We start from the raw sequence: 20379 nt of genomic DNA, 5'->3' as shown, positions 1-20379 counted from the left end.
CATAAATCTTCCCTTTAGATCTATTTGTCCTGTCAGTTTTTATGATTTAGTTGTCAGTTCATGACTCTGTCACTTTGAATTGGATCTGATCTGGTTTTTACTTCAGCCCATTAATTAAATGAGCATTTGTCAGTTATGTGCAACCGCTGGGCGCGTTCTCTGGATCTCAGCGTTTCTGTGCACCTGACCTGGCGCACGTGGCCGCACCCACGCCGTGGCTCATCTCTTTCATAACAACTGCACATCCTGAGTGGGAAAGGCTGCTCTTCATGGCCTTAAGTCCCTTCACTTACACCCTGCAACGCCTCTGATGCAGAGACAGTCTGGTGCACAGAAGGAATTAGAAGCAGAAACTGAGTGACCTTCCTGTCCAAGTTACATTGGGCTGGGCAAGTGCCACGAGGAGAGAGCAACCGAGGGCATCTGAGAAGCCACCAAGGGCAGAGCTGCTAAGCAGGAGGAGCAGGGAAATCAACAGCCAAACACCCAACAATTAGGTAGAATAAATAGTCGAAACTTGTTCTCCTTTGTATTCAAGCTTCCCTGTAGTTAGTTGATGCAGTGATGCATCCCAGTGGTATCCTTCCACATGTCATGGCGCACGGAGACTGCACAAGCGGCGTGGAGTGGGGCACTCTGCCTACAGGCACTTTTTCTGTGCTCCCCTCTCAGTCTCATTAGTGCGTTCAGGCAGACATTTTCCCATGCAAAATAGCTGAGTTAGTGGCACTGGTGAAGCCTTAAAACCTACAAGACCATGGATGCGCTCCATGGCTCAAGGCTGTACCCCTGCAATCCCATAGGATACACTTAAAATATGTATCATTTGTATAAGCAGTCCCAGGAGACTCGCAGAGAGTCTAGCTGTGAGCTGGATAAAAACAAAGCCACCACAAAAGACTACCTGGATTTTTAGGGTAAGGCAGGAATCCTGCATGCCCTTCTGTCTGTCCTGTTGGTGGGTCCACTCACTTTAATCAAGGGTTGACCCCTTAGTCAGAGCTGTTGGCATCACTCTGAGCACTGAGCCTGAAACCTGTCCAGGACAGCTCGTCCACAGGACCTGCCAGGCTGCCCGGGGCTTTCCTAGGGAGTGGTTTGGGGATGCTGCCAGGCAGCATCGTGTTTGCTCCAGCACCCAAGGTCAGGAGCACTACAGGAGGCTGAGCCTCTCCACCTTATGCAATTGATGTCCCTTTGAGGGCCCTTCAATTTGTAACACATTAGGCTGCCAGTGAACCTCTCTGGCTTGTCAGCCTTAAAATAATAATAATAATAATCATCATCATCATCATCATCATCATCATCATCATCTTGTTTGCCACTGAATTTGTTGAGATTTGATGAGTATATTCCAGCATCCAATATCTGGACTGCTTCTCTGTTATAGAAGGACAATAATCTTAGTAAGATTGTTTATGTCCGAATATTTGGGGACAGCAACACAACTCCCACTGGCCTACAAGATAATATAGACAAAAATATATAAGTTCTACTTCATGTATGAACTCAGACAGTGGATAAGTCAATTGCTGAAGAGCTGAAAAAGGGAATTTCATAGAACGTGTGAAAATGAGAAATCTGAGGAATTAAATTGTAACTAATTTCTTCCAGTATTTCTGGGCTTTCAAAATCAGTTTTTAAAACAACTTATTAAAATATATGAACCCAGAAGCCTATAGTACAGTCTATTTAAGATCCCTTACCATTACACAGGAATATTTTTATAAATGGCAGGTCTTAATTTGTTGAGTTTTTAATTAGTGATAGATGAACATGTACCTCAGTTTCATAACCTTAGTGAAATATTGCATTTTATATATAGAGATCTCCTGTGGTGTATATATTCTACATAAAATATATTTTTAAACTCACAAAATATTTAAAAACTTGTATACTATTCTTGGAAGGAATTCTGAGGTCTTGTGTTTCACTTAACTATGATATTCAAGTATTTCACTTTTCTTTCTTCAGTAGCAAAAAAAGATTCAAGTGCCAACCCAAAACCAGAAGAAAATAACCCATAGCAAACTAAATATTTAATTTTATTTCCATTTAAAATATTTTTTTCTAAGAAAGTATGTAATTTCTGAGAGGAAATATTTGGCTCTTCCTTTAAGAGCAGGTGGAGCATTACTAATTATTTCATGGTTTCAACATGCCTTTAGCTTAGAAAATGTTACTCCTTTTAATGAGGAGATGAGCACTGACAGAAATGACAAAACTCTTTCTGTCCCCCAAGGAAGTTGGATTTTCACCCCTTCTTTCTTGCCCAGCATTGTTCTGTGAGTCAGTGTTATAGCTGGAGCTGGTGCCCAGGAATTTCTGTCTCTTTGTCCAAAGTGGAGACCCCTACCCCACATGGTCCTGCTCTGGATATTGTCTTCCTGAGCAGTGCCTGAAATCCCCAGCCAGGTAACACCCAGCTGAAGAATGCAGCCCTTCCTCACCTCCTGCTCCCTATTCAGGGCAGGGTGGAAGCGCGTGAGAAAAATGCTGTGAAGCGCCATCCCTAACACAGCCTGACACCTCTTCATCCTGCTATTGTGCTGGCTCCTCCAACACAGCTTAGAAACACCCTCCAGAAACTCAGTTGCTTCCCTTTCTAAAAATAGGTGGTTGATTTTTAGTCTTCTGGAGCAGTCTTGGCAGAGAGCAGGATCTGAGGGCTCTAAGAAGCAGCACAATAGCTGAACAAGGATTCTCTAGCCCACCCCTTGCTCTTGGATACAGTGTCCTGAGGGTGGTCCTGAGAAAGGTGTCCCTCTCCCAGGACTCCCACAGGAACAATAGGTGGTCATACCCTGTGGTAAGATGGAGGACACTGCACTGGTCCTTGTGTTCCTGTGAGCTGTTCCCCAGTTTTCCCAATGCAGCTCAGCACTTTAGGCAGCTGCCTTTGATTGACCTTCACACAGCAGCTGGTAACTCCACCTGCAAAACTCTATGAAATACCTGCTGTTGCAGCTATTGTCAGTGGCTTCCATTGGAAGTTTCTTTCCTTCCCACCTAATAGTCAAAAATCTGTTCATGAATCTTCAAAATACAATTTCAGGCTATTTACCTGCTTTGGCCTAATGTGCACTGTTGAGTTTAAAGGTGTAGATATGCAAAGTATAACATAAATGCAAATGTAAAGTGCTTTAAATCTGCAGGCTGGATCCTGAGGCTGGATGAGCGTCCATAAATTCAGAGTAGTGAGCTGTTTGCTGGCAGCAGGAGAGCTGACTCATCTCAGAAACACTCTGACCAAGTGGCTCCATCAGAGCAGTGGCCTCTCCTAAAGAACTGCAGGTCTCCCTGCAGGACAAACTGGCTTCCATGGTGTGCAGTTTGATGTCCTTTGGTTACCTGGGCTTGCTTAACACAGCTCAGGCTGGTACCAGCAAGAACAATTTCAGCCAACAATGCAATGCAAGTTAAGAGCAGGTTCCTTAGGAGAAGATGGTCACACTGTGCTTCTCATCCAGGGACACCAGCAGCACATGTTGCTCTCCATAAACAGACTGATCAGCTCTGATCTCAGCAGGGAGATGAAGAAATGCCTGCAGCAGTGACAGACATCAGTACAGGGCTGCAGCTCATACTTTGGCTATTTTCTGTCTCCAGTGGATTGATCTTAGAGTAGCTGGATGGAGAACAGGAAGCCCATAGGTAGGACAAGCAGGTTGCAATGCTTCTACCTCCTGGCTCCTCTTGCTGCCACATATGGATCTGAAGGTCAATTTTCAGATTAAATTTTCATGGGCTCTACCTTGTATCTATGTAACTCCATCTATTTTTCCTTTTTACTTCACATCACCTTTTTTTCCCAAATTCAGTCCAAAAAGCAGCAGGCATGGCAGGGATGTATCCTATTGATGAGAACAGTTGTGACTGGACAGGAAAGTAAGGACATGTGAGAAAAAGAAAAAGAGAGTACCCTAAACACATGGAGCATATAGTTTTGGTTACAGTAGGTTTGGCAGGGACATTGATTTGCATTGTACCAGCAGCAGCACCAAGCAAAGTGGTGGTCTTGTGTTTCCAAAATACTGAAATTCATAACTTTGCCTTCCATGCAAAATTGACTTTTCCTTTCCGTAATATATGTGTCTCTGGTTCCCTCTCTGGTGGCCCTGACTTCATGTGGGAAGCGAGTCATTCAGGGGAGCTGCTGGGAATGTATGCTCGAAGGGAACAGAGAAGCTTTGTAATTTTAGTTGAGTTCTCTGGTGAACTATTTCTGCTTCCCCTTACTTTCACTGACTGATTCCACCCAGGTGCATTTCTGCTTTCTGTCCATCCCCTGTGCACATCCAGTATTTTGGTCAGGATTTTGTCTTCTCTTCCCATGTGGCCAAAATGTGTTTAACATAATTACCTGGTTATGCAACCTTTTCTTCTGTGAAAGGAAGGTAGCTGAGAGACGTAGGCAAGTAGCTAGAAGAGCCCAAAATACTTAAGTAAATGCTTGGACTCAAACAAAAAGAAAGGCTTATCCTTTGATAAGGACATTTTTTCTGAAGCATGACATTAACAGCACCACAGTACTGCTATATCTTCGATTCATTTTAGTCTATGCAATGAGTGTTAGGGTAAGATAATGAGGGGAAAGGCTGGGTATAGCCTTGCTATACATCAATTTATTTGTTCCTCCCAAAATTTTTCACACTGATGGAGTCAAAATTCTGGTCTCAATGACAGAAAAAGAGCTGATTTTCTGTATGAAAAAGACCCTAAACCAGGCTGTAAGAAATTGAGTTGGCTTTTTCGTAGATATCTGCTCAAACCAGCTGCAAACAAAAATGGATTTCAAGCAGTATCTGCCATCTATTCAAGCTGCTATTTTGCCTCTGTGTGTAATGCTCACCCCCATGTCACTTAGCCTGTCTAAGATGAGGGTGATGACTCTGCATGTGGCAGCAAGGACAAACATGTTGCTTGTGACTTGGCAGGAGGACCTGGCAGCGCCGCAGCCGCCCGAGCAGCCCAGGCTGGAGGGAGAGGGGGCCCCTGCAGGAGAGGTGAGTGCTGCCACATCCCCACTGCCCCACACCCTGCCTCTGTCTGGGCTACTGGCTTCCCCCTGGCACAATATGCCCTGTGCCACTTGGGGTTCTAGAACTGCCATGCAAGGAGCCCATCACTGTTCCCACTTTGCTGAGTTGTGCGACAAAAACCTGAGCTCATCTGTTCTCATTTTCACCACTTCCTTATCTTGGGAATTTTTCATGAGTGACAGAGGGACAGATTGCAAACTGCTGCCTGATTTGCATTGATTTTGGGGTGTAAATGCACATATTAAAGTTAATGCTGTCCTATGGTTCTGTCATCACATGGAATAGCTTTTTCCTATTTGCAGCCATGTTTTAGAAGAGATTTAGATAACAAGTTAGGTTTTTCTATAGAATTTTCTGTATTTAAATTAGTTCATTTAATTTTTTAGCTGTTCTACCTGCAATGTTCTTTTGAAGCCCTGGGTCAAAAATTTGTCTCTGGGCCAATTTCAGCTCTTGAACAAGGATGACTTTTTGTCCAACATGGACAACAGGGGCAAATGCTTCTCATGTGGTATTTCCTTTACCATTTCAGTGTTAAGGCCTTTGTCTGTCCCTTCCACAAGTACTGCATGCACCCAAACCTCACAGTTTTCAGCCTTTCTGAAGCTCAGGCTGTTTTTGTGGTCCCCAGAGCTCCCAAAAGTCTCATCTTGCATCTCCCACCTTCCTCCAGCCATCACCCACCACTGCCAGTCCCAGAAATGGGCCCCACAATCCCAATGGCTGCATGGCTGCAGCAGTGCTGATGTCAGGCTGGGTCAGGCAGCAGCAGACCCAGGAGCACAAAGCAGGACACTCCTGCCAGTGGAGCCTGGCCCCACATTAACTTGACTTGAATTCACATCCTTGTTTTCCCCAGAGATCTGAGATACACCAGGAGTGTGTCTGGTTTCCAGAAGGAATGGATAATTTATTTATTTTCTTCATCACCTATGGTCCTCATTGTTTTTAGCTGTTTGTGGGGTTTTGTATGGTGACTGTCAGCATTGATTTTTCTCCTAAATTTATTTATGTTTTCCAAATATTTACCTGTTTTCTTACTTGTCTTCTCTCACAGGGTGAAATTGGAGGTGATGCATCAAGTTAGGGAATTCTTGCTCAAAAGAGACCATTCCAAGAGCATACATGGAAGTATTAGCTGATACCACAACAGGAAAATCCCACTGTCCATAGACTAACTGTATTCAGCTCTGTAGTCTTGCACTTGCCTCATAAACCAGTCATACAATATATGTAAGCCAGACTCCTCAATTGTAAGTAACGTGCAGGTGTGTACTGGGCTGTGTGTCTTTCCCAACCTCCCTCCTGGCCTCCCAGTTGCTTTGTATATTTTGGTTGGACTCACAAATCTGTGTCTTGCATCCATATGCACTGGCACTTGGGATCTCTAGGCATTGTGGAATTTTTTTTTAACTAATAAAAAGTGTTTGAACAAGTTTTTGTCTCGTTGGTTTTGTTTGCGCATTTTAGATGTGGATCCTTCCAGACTGATGCATTCTTCCTGTAAAAGTGCAGTATTAGAATACTCAAAACTGTAAGGGCCTTAAATCATGTTGTAAGAGATGAAGAATAATGAAAAATTGTATTTCTGAAAACAGTACTGTAGGTAGACTGGCTTTCTGTCAGGGCTGAAATACAAATATTTCACTTTTTAAATACTTGCCATGTTTAAGAGAGACTGTGGGGGTGATATTGGATGAAAGGAGGCTTTTTAAAGGAATGTGAAAGTGATGTTGAGCTCAGTTACTCTGTTTGCACCAGAAAGCTGTCCTGGATGTAACAAGCTGCCAGAAGGTAATTAAAGAAATGTGATGGGCACCAGCTGACCTGGTCAGAACTGCACTGCTGCTGGCAGGGTCAGGCAGGGTTGCTGTGAAATGTGTGAATGTGAGGGCAGGTGCCAAAGGAGAATCTCCTGGTGCAGCACGAACATGGAGCTGGTGTTGGTTACAGCGCTTGGTCACGCAGATCAGCTGCTGAGCGAGGGCAGCAGAGACCCTCCACATTCACCAGGGGAGAGAGCAGGAAAATGTGGCTCTGAATAATGGGCTAAAGTTAAAGCACATCAGTAGGTATGGATATAAAAATGGGTTCTTTTATTTACCTGCAGGAAGAGCACCCACGAATCCAGGAGAAGCCAGGGCAAACTGCTGAGATTTAAACTGCTTCAAAATCAGACCAGTAATCTTCTTTAAGCTGCTAACTGATGGTGACTATGGAAGGTGTTACAGAAGAGACTTGCTGTGGCATGGAAGCATCTAGCAAGTGTGCTGACAGCCTCTCTCAGGCATAACAGTGTAAAGCATTGCCTTGCAGAGACCACAGGATTTCCATCCCAGTGGGTCTTTGATCTCAACACAGAAAGGGAACAAAAGAGCCCTAGCAGAGGTAACAAGGACCCTCAAAAGAAGATATATCTGATATGTGCATACTCTTTTTTGCTGTCCTGCAACTATCTGCCAATTAAACTGTCATTAAAATTGAGGCCAAGGTAAGAAGACATAAAGAGTTACTCATACCCAGCAGCAGGAGGCTGGAGTCTATTCTCAGTGCTTGCTAGAGAGAGACAGAGAAACCTTTTGCTCAAAAGCTTTGCTTTATGGGGATACAAACAAAAGTGTTTCAAAAAAAGTGTTTTGCAAAAATTCAGAGGTGAATGCCTTCACTATGTAGGGCATGCGTGGGAGGCAGGAGCAGGCTGTAACTCAAAGGAGCAGTAAGCTGCTCCCCAAATGCCCGTCTCTCAAGCAGGCTTTGCCCCTGGTTCCAAGGGCTTAAACCAGAAGAGAATGGTAATTACTGAGCTAAGAATCCTGTGCCACATCTCTGCCACACTGAGCTACATGGCTGCTTGGGAGAGCAGCATGCAGCTCTCTGTGTTTCCTTCCCTGTGCAGGGGAAAGTGTTTTACCAGTATTTACACACCTGTATATGGAACTGTGGGACTGAAGACACTGCTTGACTACTGGCCAACGTTTGGGCACCAAAAGTGTCCAAATGTTTCCTACAGATCTGCCTCTGCACTTGCCTGCCTCTCACGTGGGAGAGCACTGCTCTGGGCCCAGGCAGGTGCAGTCCCTGCACAGGTCTGGTCTAGTCCATGGCAGTCAGAGCCCAGAGAGTGTTTATGCATCTTGCAGAGGCAGTCCCAAGCCTTGGAGACAGACACCAGGACATGCAGTTTCCTTCCACATGAGTACCCTGTGTCAGTGAGTGGGAACAGGGAAGTGCTGTGCCCATGCAATGGCTCAGTGAGCCTCTATTTCCTCCCTGTCCCTGTCTCAGACTGGCTGTCACCCAGCTGTGGCAAGCAGAAGCCAGAGGTCTGAGCCACATTTGTCAGAGGTAAGAAAGGTGAGGACTTGTTTCTTTTGAAGTACAAGGGTCTTTGATTAAAGAGACAAAATCTTGTCTATTAATTATTCAACTAAACTTTGTTGTACGTCTGTTTGGTTCATTGAAAGGAAGTCTGTGCTTTCAATGAGTATTCAGATAAGTGTAATGAGAGGTGATGGAAGGAAAGTGAAAAGTGGAATGATGGAGGAGATGTGTCAGAAACATCCCACAAGAGAAGGTACTTTCGCCATGGAAGGGCTGGCACCCCCTGCCCCAGGTAAGTGCTGAGGGAAGCAAACACTAGCAAAATTATTTTTTGCTGACAGGTCTTGTGCAATCAAGAATTTCTTTTACTCATCTCACCCTGTGAATTATTGAAGTGGACTTTGTACATGTGATACCACTGTCACACAAGCTGTTAACTTAATCCCACTGTGATGAGACAGCACCCAGTGCCAGGCACAGTGTGGCCACTGTCTGTCCCCAGTGAGGACTCTGGGCACTTGCACTCTGACCTCTGAGGGGATCCAACGAGCCAGGAACAGCTGCTGCCAAGTGTTGCATCAACCTCACCATACAAGTGACCAACAAAGTGCTGAAATCCATTATTTTTCCCCTTGTAACAGCAAAACTTCCTTTCCATGTAAAACTGCAGTTAAGCTTTATTGAGTGATTTGTTCTGATAGAGCTCACAGCCTTTGTGAGCTCCCCCCAGTTATGTCCTAGCCAAGGGCTGAAGGGCATGCAGGGCCTGATTTTTCAAAGATGTTTGTCTGGGATGAAGGAGAGGAAGCAGTGGCTCTCTACAGAATATCCCAAACAGCATTCCACTAATTTAAATGCAAATCAGGTAATAATACACTTAGAATCCCACTTCATTTGAAAGTCCTATTTTTGTGTCTGCATAATGCCTGTACTAAAACTGAGTACCCAATTAAAAACTGAAGGGCTGTTTTTATGATACTGTTCTCTATAAAATCACATTCTCACCTCTTTGACACACTGAAACTCTGTTTAACTGTTTCATAAATGCATTGAAACCCTACCAAATCACAAGAAGATACTCCATACTCTTAATAGTAGAGCAGAAAAGGTCAAATCAAAACTGCACTTTCTGAATATCAGACAAACCCCTGCCCACACAAGTCTGAAGAAGAACAGACTTTCTGTGTCAAGCTTTGGCACTGTTTTTTTGCGTGGATCCCAGCATGCAAGGCAGCTCTGCTTCTCCATCCTTCCCCTCCCACTAAACCTGCATGGGGTGGGCAGCACAACTGTGTGCCAGAAGGGCAGAGCCACAGCACTCCTTCCTCTCAGTGTGCCTAGAAAATATACACAGCTCTCCTGTAGACTTTACATCCCAGCTCACATCCTCAGCTTTCCCATCCAGTCACTCCTGGGATAGGACCAGTTATTTATTTCCCCAGTTCCATGCCAAATTTTAAGGTGGGAGTCAAGACTTTCTCATCTCCCTAGCCTTTCTAAGTTAAAAACCTCACAATTTTTTGTTGTCTTTTCTAGTCCTGAATCTGCAGGATATTGTGAGACTCCACAGCAGTCCCAGTATTTAAGGATGGCTTCAGGTGCTCCAGATGACAGCAGAAACGTGACACTTTACCTGGATGTTACCTCAAGATTGAAAAAGTAGAAGGTAAAGAACTCCATTTGCACTGGCCTTATGTTGATCTCATGCTTTGAAGCAGAGCTGACTGATAATTCCTGGAGGATGTTACCACCTGTGTAAAGGAAGAATCAGTTAAACCTACTTTTGTCCTAGAACTGTATATCAATATTTGAAACAAACAGCTAATATAGCTTAATTAGAACAACTTTAGTTGGATCTCCTAAATTACTAAGATATGACTTAGAATAATTATCTATGAGCAAACCATTGCATTTCTTGAAACAGTTCCATTTCATGGCATAAATATCACATCTCTTCCACACTAATATCAGTCTCCTTTAGCAGCCATGAATGTTGAACATTTCACACGTTGTAAACTTCTGATCTGTGTAGAACTTTTTAGCCCTAACACATCACTGCATTTGCCTTGCTAATGGACACCACACCTATCTGTAAATCCCAACCCCGGTCAAATTAAAATTTAAGAAAACCCAAATAAAATTCAGCACTTTTTAATTAACCTCACTTGCCCATTTTCATGTGTAAAACATAAGCTGTAGCTCTGATTAATTACTTCTGACCTTCATCAGGTAATAGAACAGAAGAGTTCATGTCACTGATATATGAGAGGGTGCTCAAAGCTGCCACAGAAGATGTGTGAAAGGAAAGGAAACAAGAACCATTTCTAATTTCCCCGTGGTGCTTTAGATTTAACTCACAGCTGTTTGGGCTGCGTATTTGTAGTTGCCAGCTATTTCCAGGGCCGTGGGTTGTGAAGCACTCCTAGCACTTAAAGAATTAGTTTTGAGTTTCTTTTCCCCAAACACAAATAACTGCTCATCACAAGCAACAGCCTGTGAAGGTGCAGAATGTGGAGAAAAAGCCTGAGGACTCAGACACAGAGAAGGGAGTCAGACATGTTCTGTGTCACAGGTGAGCAGACAGTGCTGCTGGGGTTGCTGACACTTTTGGCCTTCTGGTCCTGGCCAGTGTCAGTGATGCACCCTGGCATTGCCAGGTGGAGAAACTTTTGGAATAGCCTGAAATTTTGGGGGCACCTTGGCATGTGGCTCTGCCCACACTGTGGTACCTGCCCCAGCTGGCATTAACCAGGATTTCTACCTGCAGTCTCAGCAGATACTGAGAGCTGAATGGAGCAAAAGTCCAAACTAGCTTGCCACCCTTTCAAATCCTCATTTTTAAGCACTCTAATTAATACCTAACATCAGTTCAAAAGGCTTACTATTGTCTTCTAAAAGGTAATGTTAACTCAGAGAGTGGATAAATATTATGCAATATATTCCATTATTTTCTGCTGTGATTTTGTAACTCAGCCTGCCAGCTGATGCACAGATTATTGGTACCATCATATGGAATGAATCCTATGCAAATGTCCCTCTTCCCTCTGCTCTGGGCTGCATTATAATGATCATGCCAGGCCAATTTGGGCGAGAGTAATTTGCTCACTTTTCTTTTTCTCAGTTTGGAATAAGAAAAATTGTATTCATGCTAAAGATAAGATTACATTAGATAAGGAGTTGTGCTGCCATGCTGTCAGCAGTGTGAGTTTTACTCAGGAATTCATGCTACCTAATGCTTTGAGCAGGAGATAAAGCAAGCAGGGCACAGATCAGACACCCATATTGAGTCCAAAATACTGAACAGAGATTTCTACTTGGAAGAATAATAGTTGGAGCTGGGGAAATCTAGGTATTAGAACAGAATTAGAGAGCAATACTTACCTGAACTGATTATGAGTCTATAAAATAGTGCTCTCATGTGGTGCATGTTTAATGCTTGATGTAAGCTTGCTTCAGTTTTGAATGCTTTCCTAAACTCCTAGTGTCCCTTTCAGGCACACTATCCCAGCCAGCAGCTGCAGGGCTCTTGCACTGAAAACCCAGCAGTGGAAACAAGAGGGAGGGCATCTGGAGGGCATTTGCTGCTGAAGCCTGGACACATCTTCTCTTGAGCTGTGACAAGCTGCCTGGTGGATTCCTGAGAGCTTCTTCCTTCCTTTCACTATCAGTCCACACAAAGGTTAATCTACCTGACTAATGGGCTGAGAACAGCTGAAATCCACCTGTTTGAGGTGGCTTTGGTGTGGCTGTGTTCTCAGGTTTGGGAGAGAAAAATAAGTAGGTCTCTGTTAGTGATTTGCTTCAAAAAAATGCCAGAGCCTCACAATACTGGCTGTCTTTTTATCTGAGGTTTTGCAAATTCAAGTAAGAACATCATTCCAGGAAAGAAATCAGCAAGGAATTGAAAAAGATACCTGCTGTGAATATATAATTAAAAGTCTAATTGACCCATTGAGGGGGAAAGAGGATTGCTGTTTGAAATAACAAAGGAGTGGTGCAAAAGTTGACAAGGGCTCTCTGAAATGACAGGCAGAGTAGGAGCGGCAGAGGAATACTCAGAACTTTGTTTTCAGTGACTCTTCCTCACTTGGGTACTAATGAAGTCCTAGACTTATGAGAACTGTCAGTGCCCACCCTGGTTCATCTGCGGCATCTGTGCCTGTTTACCAACACAAATCTTTTCTCAGGAAGAAAAATATGGGTATGAGTGTGGCCATCTGAACAGAGACACTTTGTACCCTGGAAAATGGCAATGAGGAACCCAAACCCCACAAAACCAGAGAGCCATTTGGCTCCTGGCTCTGCCAATAGTTTACTTGTACAAAGTACCTTTGTACTGGGGATTGATGGCAGGAAATATAAACTCCAAAGGCTAGTGGAAACTGGGAAATGCCAGAGGTTAAAGCCAGAAACTTTTATTAATGTGGTAATGCTAGGAAAGGAAGTGAGTTTAAACATAATTTCTGAACGAAAAGAATCTACCACAAAGCCTCAGTAGGAAAATGTGGGTTTGCTAATTTGGCTTTTTTTCCCCTTCCCCTGAGAGCTGCTAGTGCTGGCAGTGGTTACCTGCCTTACCCAGGCAAGGCCTTCTGTGATGATGGGATTTGCAATCCACCTTGAGCAGGCAACTGGAAAGATGACCAGATTAACAGTTTCTTATAAAAATACACATAAATTACAGCTCTCACCATCTAACATTGTCCCACCTGGCAAGAAAAGGGGGTTGTGATTAAAACTTCTAAGAACAGAAACAAATTTGGGCTGGTTTCTGTTCTCATGAGGGTGTGCTCAGGGGCTGAAGGAAGGAGAAGGAAGTCAGCCTGGTGGGGATGAAGCTTGGCCATGCCCACACACTGCCCTTCAGTAGTTTTCCAGCAGTCTGTAAAGCTCAGTTCAGTGCCTTTCCTCTGCCTGTGATGGTGGAACAGGTTTTTTTGCAGTTTTGGTTATGAAAAAACAAACGGCACAAATTAACAAAGACAGCGTGATGGAGCAAAAATCTCAATCTGGGCACACCCTCTCATCAGGGAGGGTAAATAAACAGCTTTTCTCTATTTTCAGCTCTCATTCTTCACATTTGAACTCCACCCATTGTACCAGTCAGCCCCAAAAGGATCAGCAGGTCTCCTGGCAGATGTATAAAACCAGAACAAGTCAGGACACTATCACATAGTGCACTATACATCACCAGGTGCTCCATTTTATCAAAGGAGAGGACTTCAACAGGTGTCAGAAGCCACAATGTCGAGTAAAAGCTTCCATGGACTGAAGGAACAAGCTGAAGGTGCAGCAAAAGGTGCTGGTAAGAAAGATTTAGTATTGTTGTGTATTTGGAGGGGGGTTTAGTTGCTAAATAACCGCAACCCATAGCTGCATCAGTGCTAGCAGGACACAGCTTCCTCTTTTTTCTTCACTTTGCAAGTTTTGGCCATCACCTGGAGAAGACCACAGGCCAGCCATGACTCTCAAAGCTGCCTCAACCCACTCACCCACTTCTCCCTCTCTGGCTCCTGGGCATTGTCCAACCCTTATCACACTCCAAAATGCTAAACTTAATATTTTTAGAGCAGTGAAGCCTTTTTTGGTGATAACAGCCTTCTGTATTTACCATTTGCATTGCTCAGGGTGGTTTTTTTTTCATGCTCTGCAGTGGCTTTTAGTCAGCGCTCCTTTTCATATGTTGGAATTAAGCTTTGATGAACACTTGCCATTTGGCCTGTCAGCTCCTTCTGGTAATGTAACTACATTGATTGCAATGGATAGTTTGTAATGTGCAGGCCATGTTTCTGTTGTGTTCTTCAGCAGTGACCCCCAGACTGCAGCGTTTAAGAAACCCTGTATGCACATTTCTGTCATAGCAATGCCCATGTTCTAAGGCTGAGCACTGTTGTCATTAGCAGTGGGCATTGGAAACCAACTTTTCAATGCAAAGCATAAAAGCTTTTCATTCAAATGAAACATTGCACAATGTGTACCGGTTATAGTAGCTTTTTATAGTATATTCCCTACCATCTCTGCCTGCTGCTCTTTCCTGGTAGTGTATAATTTGATTATATGTGGTTCTGGATTCTGATCCTGCAAACACTTCCTTGTATAACTGAAATATATGAGTAACATCATTGCTTATATTGAAGTTACAGAAAGTTTCCACACATTTGGGGACAAATGTGTAGTAGCCCCACAAACATCACAGAACCTCTTTCTGGAAAACAAAATAGTCTTTGCTGCATCCTGAATATATTCCTGCCACTGAGGGGGCACTTCACTGTTTCATAACCTATCAGCTATCTTACAATTGCAAGGCATCTCTCTTTTTTTTAATGTTTCATATTCTGGAGTTGATTTGTTATGTTTCTAGTTTCTGCTCCTCTTCTTCTATTCATATCTTGTTTGTAAAAATCTCCTTTCTCCTGTCCAGCTCTGTTTAATGCACTTGCTTCCATTTTAGAACAGGCTCTAGTCCCAAACGGCCCATAGGGAAAATGCATGTTAGACGGCCAACCTACCCCAAGCATAAGGTAGAAAAATCAATAAAAGCAAGTGTAGTGTTAAATAAGCAGCTTGCAGCTAAATGTCATCATTCCAACTCACTGCTAATCTTTTCTTATCTCCTGCTTATCTGCCATTGATTTGCTCAGCTGACCGTAGGTGCCAGGTGAGTGCTAATCTCGGGCAAGCTGCTGTGGCAGCACACAGTGCCCAGGGTGCCCTGTGAAGGGCACAGCCTCAGCCTGCTCTCTACCAGCCCAGGCCCTTGCCAGGGGCACAGCCTGCTGCAGGCGTGCGGAAAGGTGACTGAGGTATGGAATTCCAGTGACCAGAAACACCAACAGCTGCAAAGGATTTTGATTTTGTTTTCCCTTAATTACAGCAAACACACTGGGACAGGCCACTCAGGATGCAGTCAACCAGATTACAGAGGCAAGCCAGAAAGGTAGGAGCAATGACGTTCAAATCAAGATGGAGCAGCTCAACACAAGCCAGAAGCGGCCCGTGCTCATTCTCCTCTGTCCCACAGGTGTCCTCAGCCTGAAAGTCCTTGGTTTCAGTGACCACTTTGTATAACTTTTTATAACAACTTTAACTATTTTATAACAATTTGTATAAATCTCACGGAAGGATTTCAGGATCTGTTTCTTAATAGCTCCACACATGTACTGGCAGACCGAGCCTCACACACAGCATTCAGACATTGGCTTCCTATTTAGAAAACTTGTGGGGACAGCTCTTCTTTCTAGAGGATTAAGTAACTCTATGTTGCATCTTGTTCCTTGCCCCCAGCCCTGGGAGCAGGGGTCTGTCCAGGTCCAGCCCTACCCTGGATCCCAGCACCTCCTGGAGCAGCAGCTGGGGTCGAACATTACTGATCCTGCAGGTGAAAAGATGTTGTCAAGCAAGTGTTGGCATCTTGCAGCTGAGCATTGGGAACAAGTTAAACTAAAAATTAGGCTGATTTTTTTTTTTTGTAATAATTTAATAAGATTCTAAGTGTGAGGGGTGAATTGCAATTTTGGAGTCTAAAATATTTCATTAAAGCCAAAATGCACTGGCAGTATCCCCTTAGAGCTGACACCTTCCACAGCTCCATGGATGTGACAAGAAGGGCAGGCTTGGCAGCTATTGATGTTAGATGAGGAGGCAGAAAAATATACAGAATCTTTTTTGAAAATATATCACTCCTTTTTTGTAGTCTAATAATTTTCACACCTCTCTTCTATCCTAAGTATTAAACCATGTTGCATTTTTCCAACTTTTTGCTTATCTTTTTCCCTCTCTTGCAGCTTTTGACAAGGCTTCCAAGACAGCACAAGACGGAGTAGGAAAAGTGGCTGGACAGGCTGCAGAAGCAATGTCTGGCTTTGGGAAAAAATCTGGATTTAAAAAATGATGCTAATTCAAGTCAAGAGTACTGCTTGTATGAATCTCTCTTTGGCCTCCTATTACCTACTTTGTGTAGAAAAATGAAAGCTGTTTGATATCTGGATAATTCTGTTCTCTTCAAATACAAGTTTTTAAGGTAGAAGGTCCTTCTCATCCTTTACATAGAAAAAAATACATCTCTTAGCACATCTGCTCACAATTATCAACGTGGCTGAAAAGGTTTCAGCAATGCTGTTGCCGTGCTCTTACAACAGCTCAGTGATTATTGCCACATTTGCTGAGTGTATTTACAAAGCCAGTGAAACTGTTCATAATTAGGACACCAGAACCGTCATGTGATGAAACTGAGTCTTCTTCCAATAATCAAAAATTATGCTGGGGTTATATTTCTTGTCAGTTATTTGTTTGTTCCCATCCTCTGCATTTTTAGATTAAGATAAATAAAATCTCCCCTACTCAGATCATCTTGTTATTTAATCTCATTATTTTGCTGGCGTTTCCAGTGAAGGATTGCACGGTGTCTTGCTAATCCTTTTTGCTCTCTGATCCAGAGCCCTGTGAGGTCACTGTAAGGGAGGGGAGTACTGAACCCTGCTGCAATGTGGCAGAAGGATGGAAACCGACAGCCCCCACTGCAGAGGAGCCCTGTGGTGAACGGAGTCGTGGTGTCCACCCCCTACTCTGTTCTCCTACAGTCTGGTGCCCATCTAAATGTCTTGTTTCCATTACCACAACACATCTCCAGATAAATCTCCTGGGGACAAACCCCGGCATTGTCATTACCCCAGTGCTCGCTCGGGGCACCGAGTGGCAGCACTGAGGTGCCAGAGATCCCTGAGGGTGCTCTGTTCTCGCTCCAGCCACGCCTGAGCTGCAGGCTGTGTATAGGCTGTGTGCAGTTGTGTGCAGCTGTGTGCAGTTGTGTGCAGGCTGTGTGCAGCTGTGTGCAGGTTATGTGCCGGCTGTGTGCAGGTTGTGTGCACATTGTGTGCAGGTTATGTGCAGCTGTGTGCAGGCTGTGTGCAGGCTGTGTGCAGGTTGTGTGCAGGCTGTGTGCAGGTTATGTGCAGGCTGTGTGCAGCCTGTGTGCAGGTTCTCTGCAGGCTCTTTGCAGGTTGTGTGCAGGTTGTGTGCACATTGTGTGCAGGTTATGTGCAGGCTGTGTGGGTTCTCCAAGGCAGCCCCAGCCAGCCATGGCCTGTGCAGGGATGGAGCTGTTGCCACACAGGCAAGAGGGCAATCTTCTTGCCTAGGAGATGGAAATATTTATTTGAGATTGCTGCTTGCTGGGCAATCAGAGGCTGTGCAGCCAGACAGGATGCCCTCTTAGCGCTGCCTCTGTCAACAGAAGACACTAATATCCACTCACTCACAGTAAGTGCTCTTAACTCAGCCTCAAGCTGTTTCTCATTGCTAGGCAATATTTCCTTTCTTTTTTTTTTTCCTTTTTTCTTTCCCTCTCTTGCTTTGAAGCCTTACCAGCCTGTTTCAGTAAGAATATAATTTGTGTCTTACGAAAGAAAACCCAAACATGACCAAAACCGTCTGGCTGCAATGACATAGGGCAGTCCAGGCCTGTTTGAGGTATCAGAGTCTCACGCCTCTTGACCAAGAGCTGGGGTTGTCCAGGGCTTTTTGGAAGCCAATCTTTGCAAATTTGGTCCAAGGAGAGACTGAGTCATCACTGAATCCAAAGACCACCCTCGACTGCAGTCTGCACAAGGATTGCATGAACAGAAAAGCCTCTACAGGACCTTACAAGCAATAGACCATCTGTGAGACCATTTGCACAGTGCAATGCCCTATGCAATGGCTCCTGTCATTTAAAGCTTTAAAAGCCTAAATATTTACCCAAGTACAAGCTCACAGAAAAAGCATTAGACTATTGCGCTCTCATTTACTGGGCAACCCCCAATAGTACTTTATTATTTAGTACTTTTCATAGTTACCTTCCTGATGGTGAAATCTTCAGAGACTGTGCTCTTTAGGCTCAGCATTTCAGACACCAGTGTGACCCATACACCACTCTCCATTGAACCCTTCTTTTCTGCCTGCAAATCACTTAAATATTACAAAAAAAATTGTACACTTGCAGGTATTTTCACCAGTAAAACCTGTTGTCCCCTTGCATGACAGACACTGCTCCTCCTGCTTTGTTCATGGGGAATGCAGCCCTGATTCCTGGTGTGCAGTTTTATATCCCTTTATTGCAGTTGTCTTCAGTGTCACTACACAGTTGTCAGTGCCCACTGCACCAGCCCAGTGCTGGCAGCAGTCTGGCTGGCAGGGTAGGGACTGGACAGCCTGGCTGGAGGGACTACTGGAGGTCACCTACTGAGTTAAGAGAGGAGAAATCACTTCATGCATCCAACCAGGGAGCACCCAGAGGCAGTTCCTGACTCCTGCTCCCCAGTGCAGGGATGCCCTTGCTGCTTCAGCAGCCTGATGGGAGTATTTCACATCTCTTTGTCTCGAGGGTGCACACTGTGCCATGGGCACCCATGAGTCTGAGTCACTGCTGGCAAGTGTTTCCAGGTCTAAACTTAAGCACTTTGCTCCACAAGTAAGGTCCCTGCCTTAGTCACAATGCTCTTTGGTCTGGAAGTATTTGGGGCTCTCTCTTGCTCGTGCATCACACAGGGACCCATGACCCAACTCAGGACTGCATCCCCTATCCCAACTGAAGCCTCCAGACGTTCTGTAACAGTAAAGCAGACATCCCTAGAGCTCCTAGCAGCTCCTGTGCCATCAGCCCCAGACATGTGAAGTTATCTAACACTGGAGTTCTCAAACTTCCCTATATTTGGCACTGGGTGTGGCTGCAGCTGCCTGAATTATGAAATGCTGAGCAACGACGATTTGTGTTTCAACCTGGCTGGGCTGCCCGGCCCGAGCACCTCTGCTCCATGCCCCACTCCAATTCCCCAGAGACCTTGCCAGGGTGACTGAGGGGCAAACAGCCTTCCTCATCTCCTCATCACAGCTCAACAGGCCAGGGGCATGGGTGGGGCACGGTTTTTACCAGATTTTTATCCTTCTCTTGGGTGAATACTGTCATTAATGTTCTAGAGGTTATCAAGAATCCAAGCTCTCTGAAACCAGTCTGATACCTCTGTCTACCTGTCTTTGCAGCTGTAGTTTCCTGTTATGTGGCAAAGATCAAGAAACCTAGAGATGAGTAAATTGTTGATGTGTTGGATGCTGTTGCCCATGTGCCACTGGGATGTCCTGGAGTTGGAGCTGCTGTGCAGGCTGCACACTCTGCCAGTTATGCCATTTCACCAGGCCCTAACAATGTCCCTAACAACGGCCCTAACGGTGGCCCTAACAGTGGCCCTAACATGTCAGGTGGCCCCAGCCAGCCTCCCTCCTCCCCAGAGAGGAGCAGCACCAGCGGGCAGCAAGATGGGCCCCCCTCGGCCCCACATTGCAGGTAACCATGATTGCTGGGTTAGAAATGTTGGATTAGCAATGTTGGAAAGGATGTCGCAGCCAGTCCTTGAAGTCTGTGGTTATGAACAATGTTGTCCAGCTCCCTTCTGGGGCTCTCAGCAGTGTCTGTCCCCAGGGACCATGGCAGCGCTGGGACTTCCTGCCCATAGGACAAATTGACTTTCATGTTCCTTTCACATTTGAAGTTTATTTCCCACCAATCACACAGGTGGACCCTTCACTCAAATCCCCACCAGGTGTGGCAAATAAGGGCCATTACCCAAAACCTGCTGCACCTGGCCTGGGGCTGCCTGGCTGTGTGGGTGTAGGCTGGGGAGCCTTTGAAGGGGCTGTGAGAGGATTCCCAGGGGAGCTGCTGGCTGCGGACATGATGGGCAGGTAGGATCTGGGCGTTCGAGGCGGCGGTGGCTGGGAGGGTGGGTGCGTGTCGGTGTTGTGGGTGCTGCGATTGAGCCTGAGGGGGATGAGGGCCCTGCAGCCATTGCCCGTGGCCAAGGTGCTGGGCTTTGTCTCTGCTCTGCAGCTCGGTGTGTCTGCCCGTGCCGGCTGGTGGCTGAGCTCCGGCGGTGTTTGTGTTTGTGCCTCGGTAGCTCCAGCCCCCGCATTGGTTCGGCTTTGCCCCGGCACTGCCGGCCCTGGGCGCTGTCCCGGCTCTGCTCGGCGGGGCCTGGGCTTGGAG

General features: G+C 45.2%; 2 protein-coding genes across 4 annotated transcripts in view; both read left to right on the top strand.

Annotated features, from left to right (window-relative positions):
• The window catches only part of SNCG (synuclein gamma), a 16080-nt gene extending 9603 nt beyond the window's left edge, over positions 1-6477 (top strand). For both annotated transcript variants that reach the window (XM_005417298.1, XM_031062836.1), the window contains 2 exons: positions 4938-5006; positions 6100-6477. In XM_005417298.1, coding sequence (XP_005417355.1) covers positions 4938-5006; positions 6100-6129 — 99 coding nt within the window. In that variant the 3' untranslated portion in view covers positions 6130-6477. The remainder of the gene's footprint in view (positions 1-4937; positions 5007-6099) is intronic.
• A 2336-nt stretch (positions 6478-8813) lies between these two features.
• LOC102031816 lies at positions 8814-16706 on the top strand. 2 transcript variants are annotated; one of them, XR_004082567.1, is made up of 5 exons: positions 8814-9228; positions 9900-10029; positions 13428-13668; positions 15238-15300; positions 16148-16706. XR_004082567.1 is itself a non-coding variant. In XM_005417297.2 (5 exons), the coding sequence occupies exons 3-5, from the start codon at positions 13608-13610 to the stop codon at positions 16252-16254; spliced, it is 231 nt and encodes a 76-aa protein (XP_005417354.1). In that variant the 5' UTR covers positions 9747-9824; positions 9900-10029; positions 13428-13607; the 3' UTR covers positions 16255-16706. The 2 variants fall into 2 exon arrangements, 1 of the variants encoding a protein (XP_005417354.1); XM_005417297.2 differs by lacking the exon at positions 8814-9228 and adding an exon at positions 9747-9824.
• Positions 16707-20379: the final 3673 nt, after the last annotated feature.

The sequence above is a fragment of the Geospiza fortis genome, unplaced genomic scaffold (assembly GCF_000277835.1).
Source record: "Geospiza fortis unplaced genomic scaffold, GeoFor_1.0 scaffold130, whole genome shotgun sequence".
NCBI lineage: Eukaryota > Metazoa > Chordata > Aves > Passeriformes > Thraupidae > Geospiza > Geospiza fortis.
The sequence above is the reverse complement of the archived record's forward strand: the minus strand, read 5'-3'. Positions and strand labels throughout refer to the sequence as shown.

Coding starts and splice junctions, on each gene's coding strand:
- LOC102031816 (XM_005417297.2), top strand. CDS start 13,608: ATGTCGAGTAAAAGCTTCCATGGACTGAAGGAACAAGCTGAAGGTGCA. Junction 13,669..15,237: donor AGGTGCAGCAAAAGGTGCTG/GTAAGAAAGATT, acceptor CCTTAATTACAG/CAAACACACTGGGACAGGCC. Junction 15,301..16,147: donor TACAGAGGCAAGCCAGAAAG/GTAGGAGCAATG, acceptor CCTCTCTTGCAG/CTTTTGACAAGGCTTCCAAG.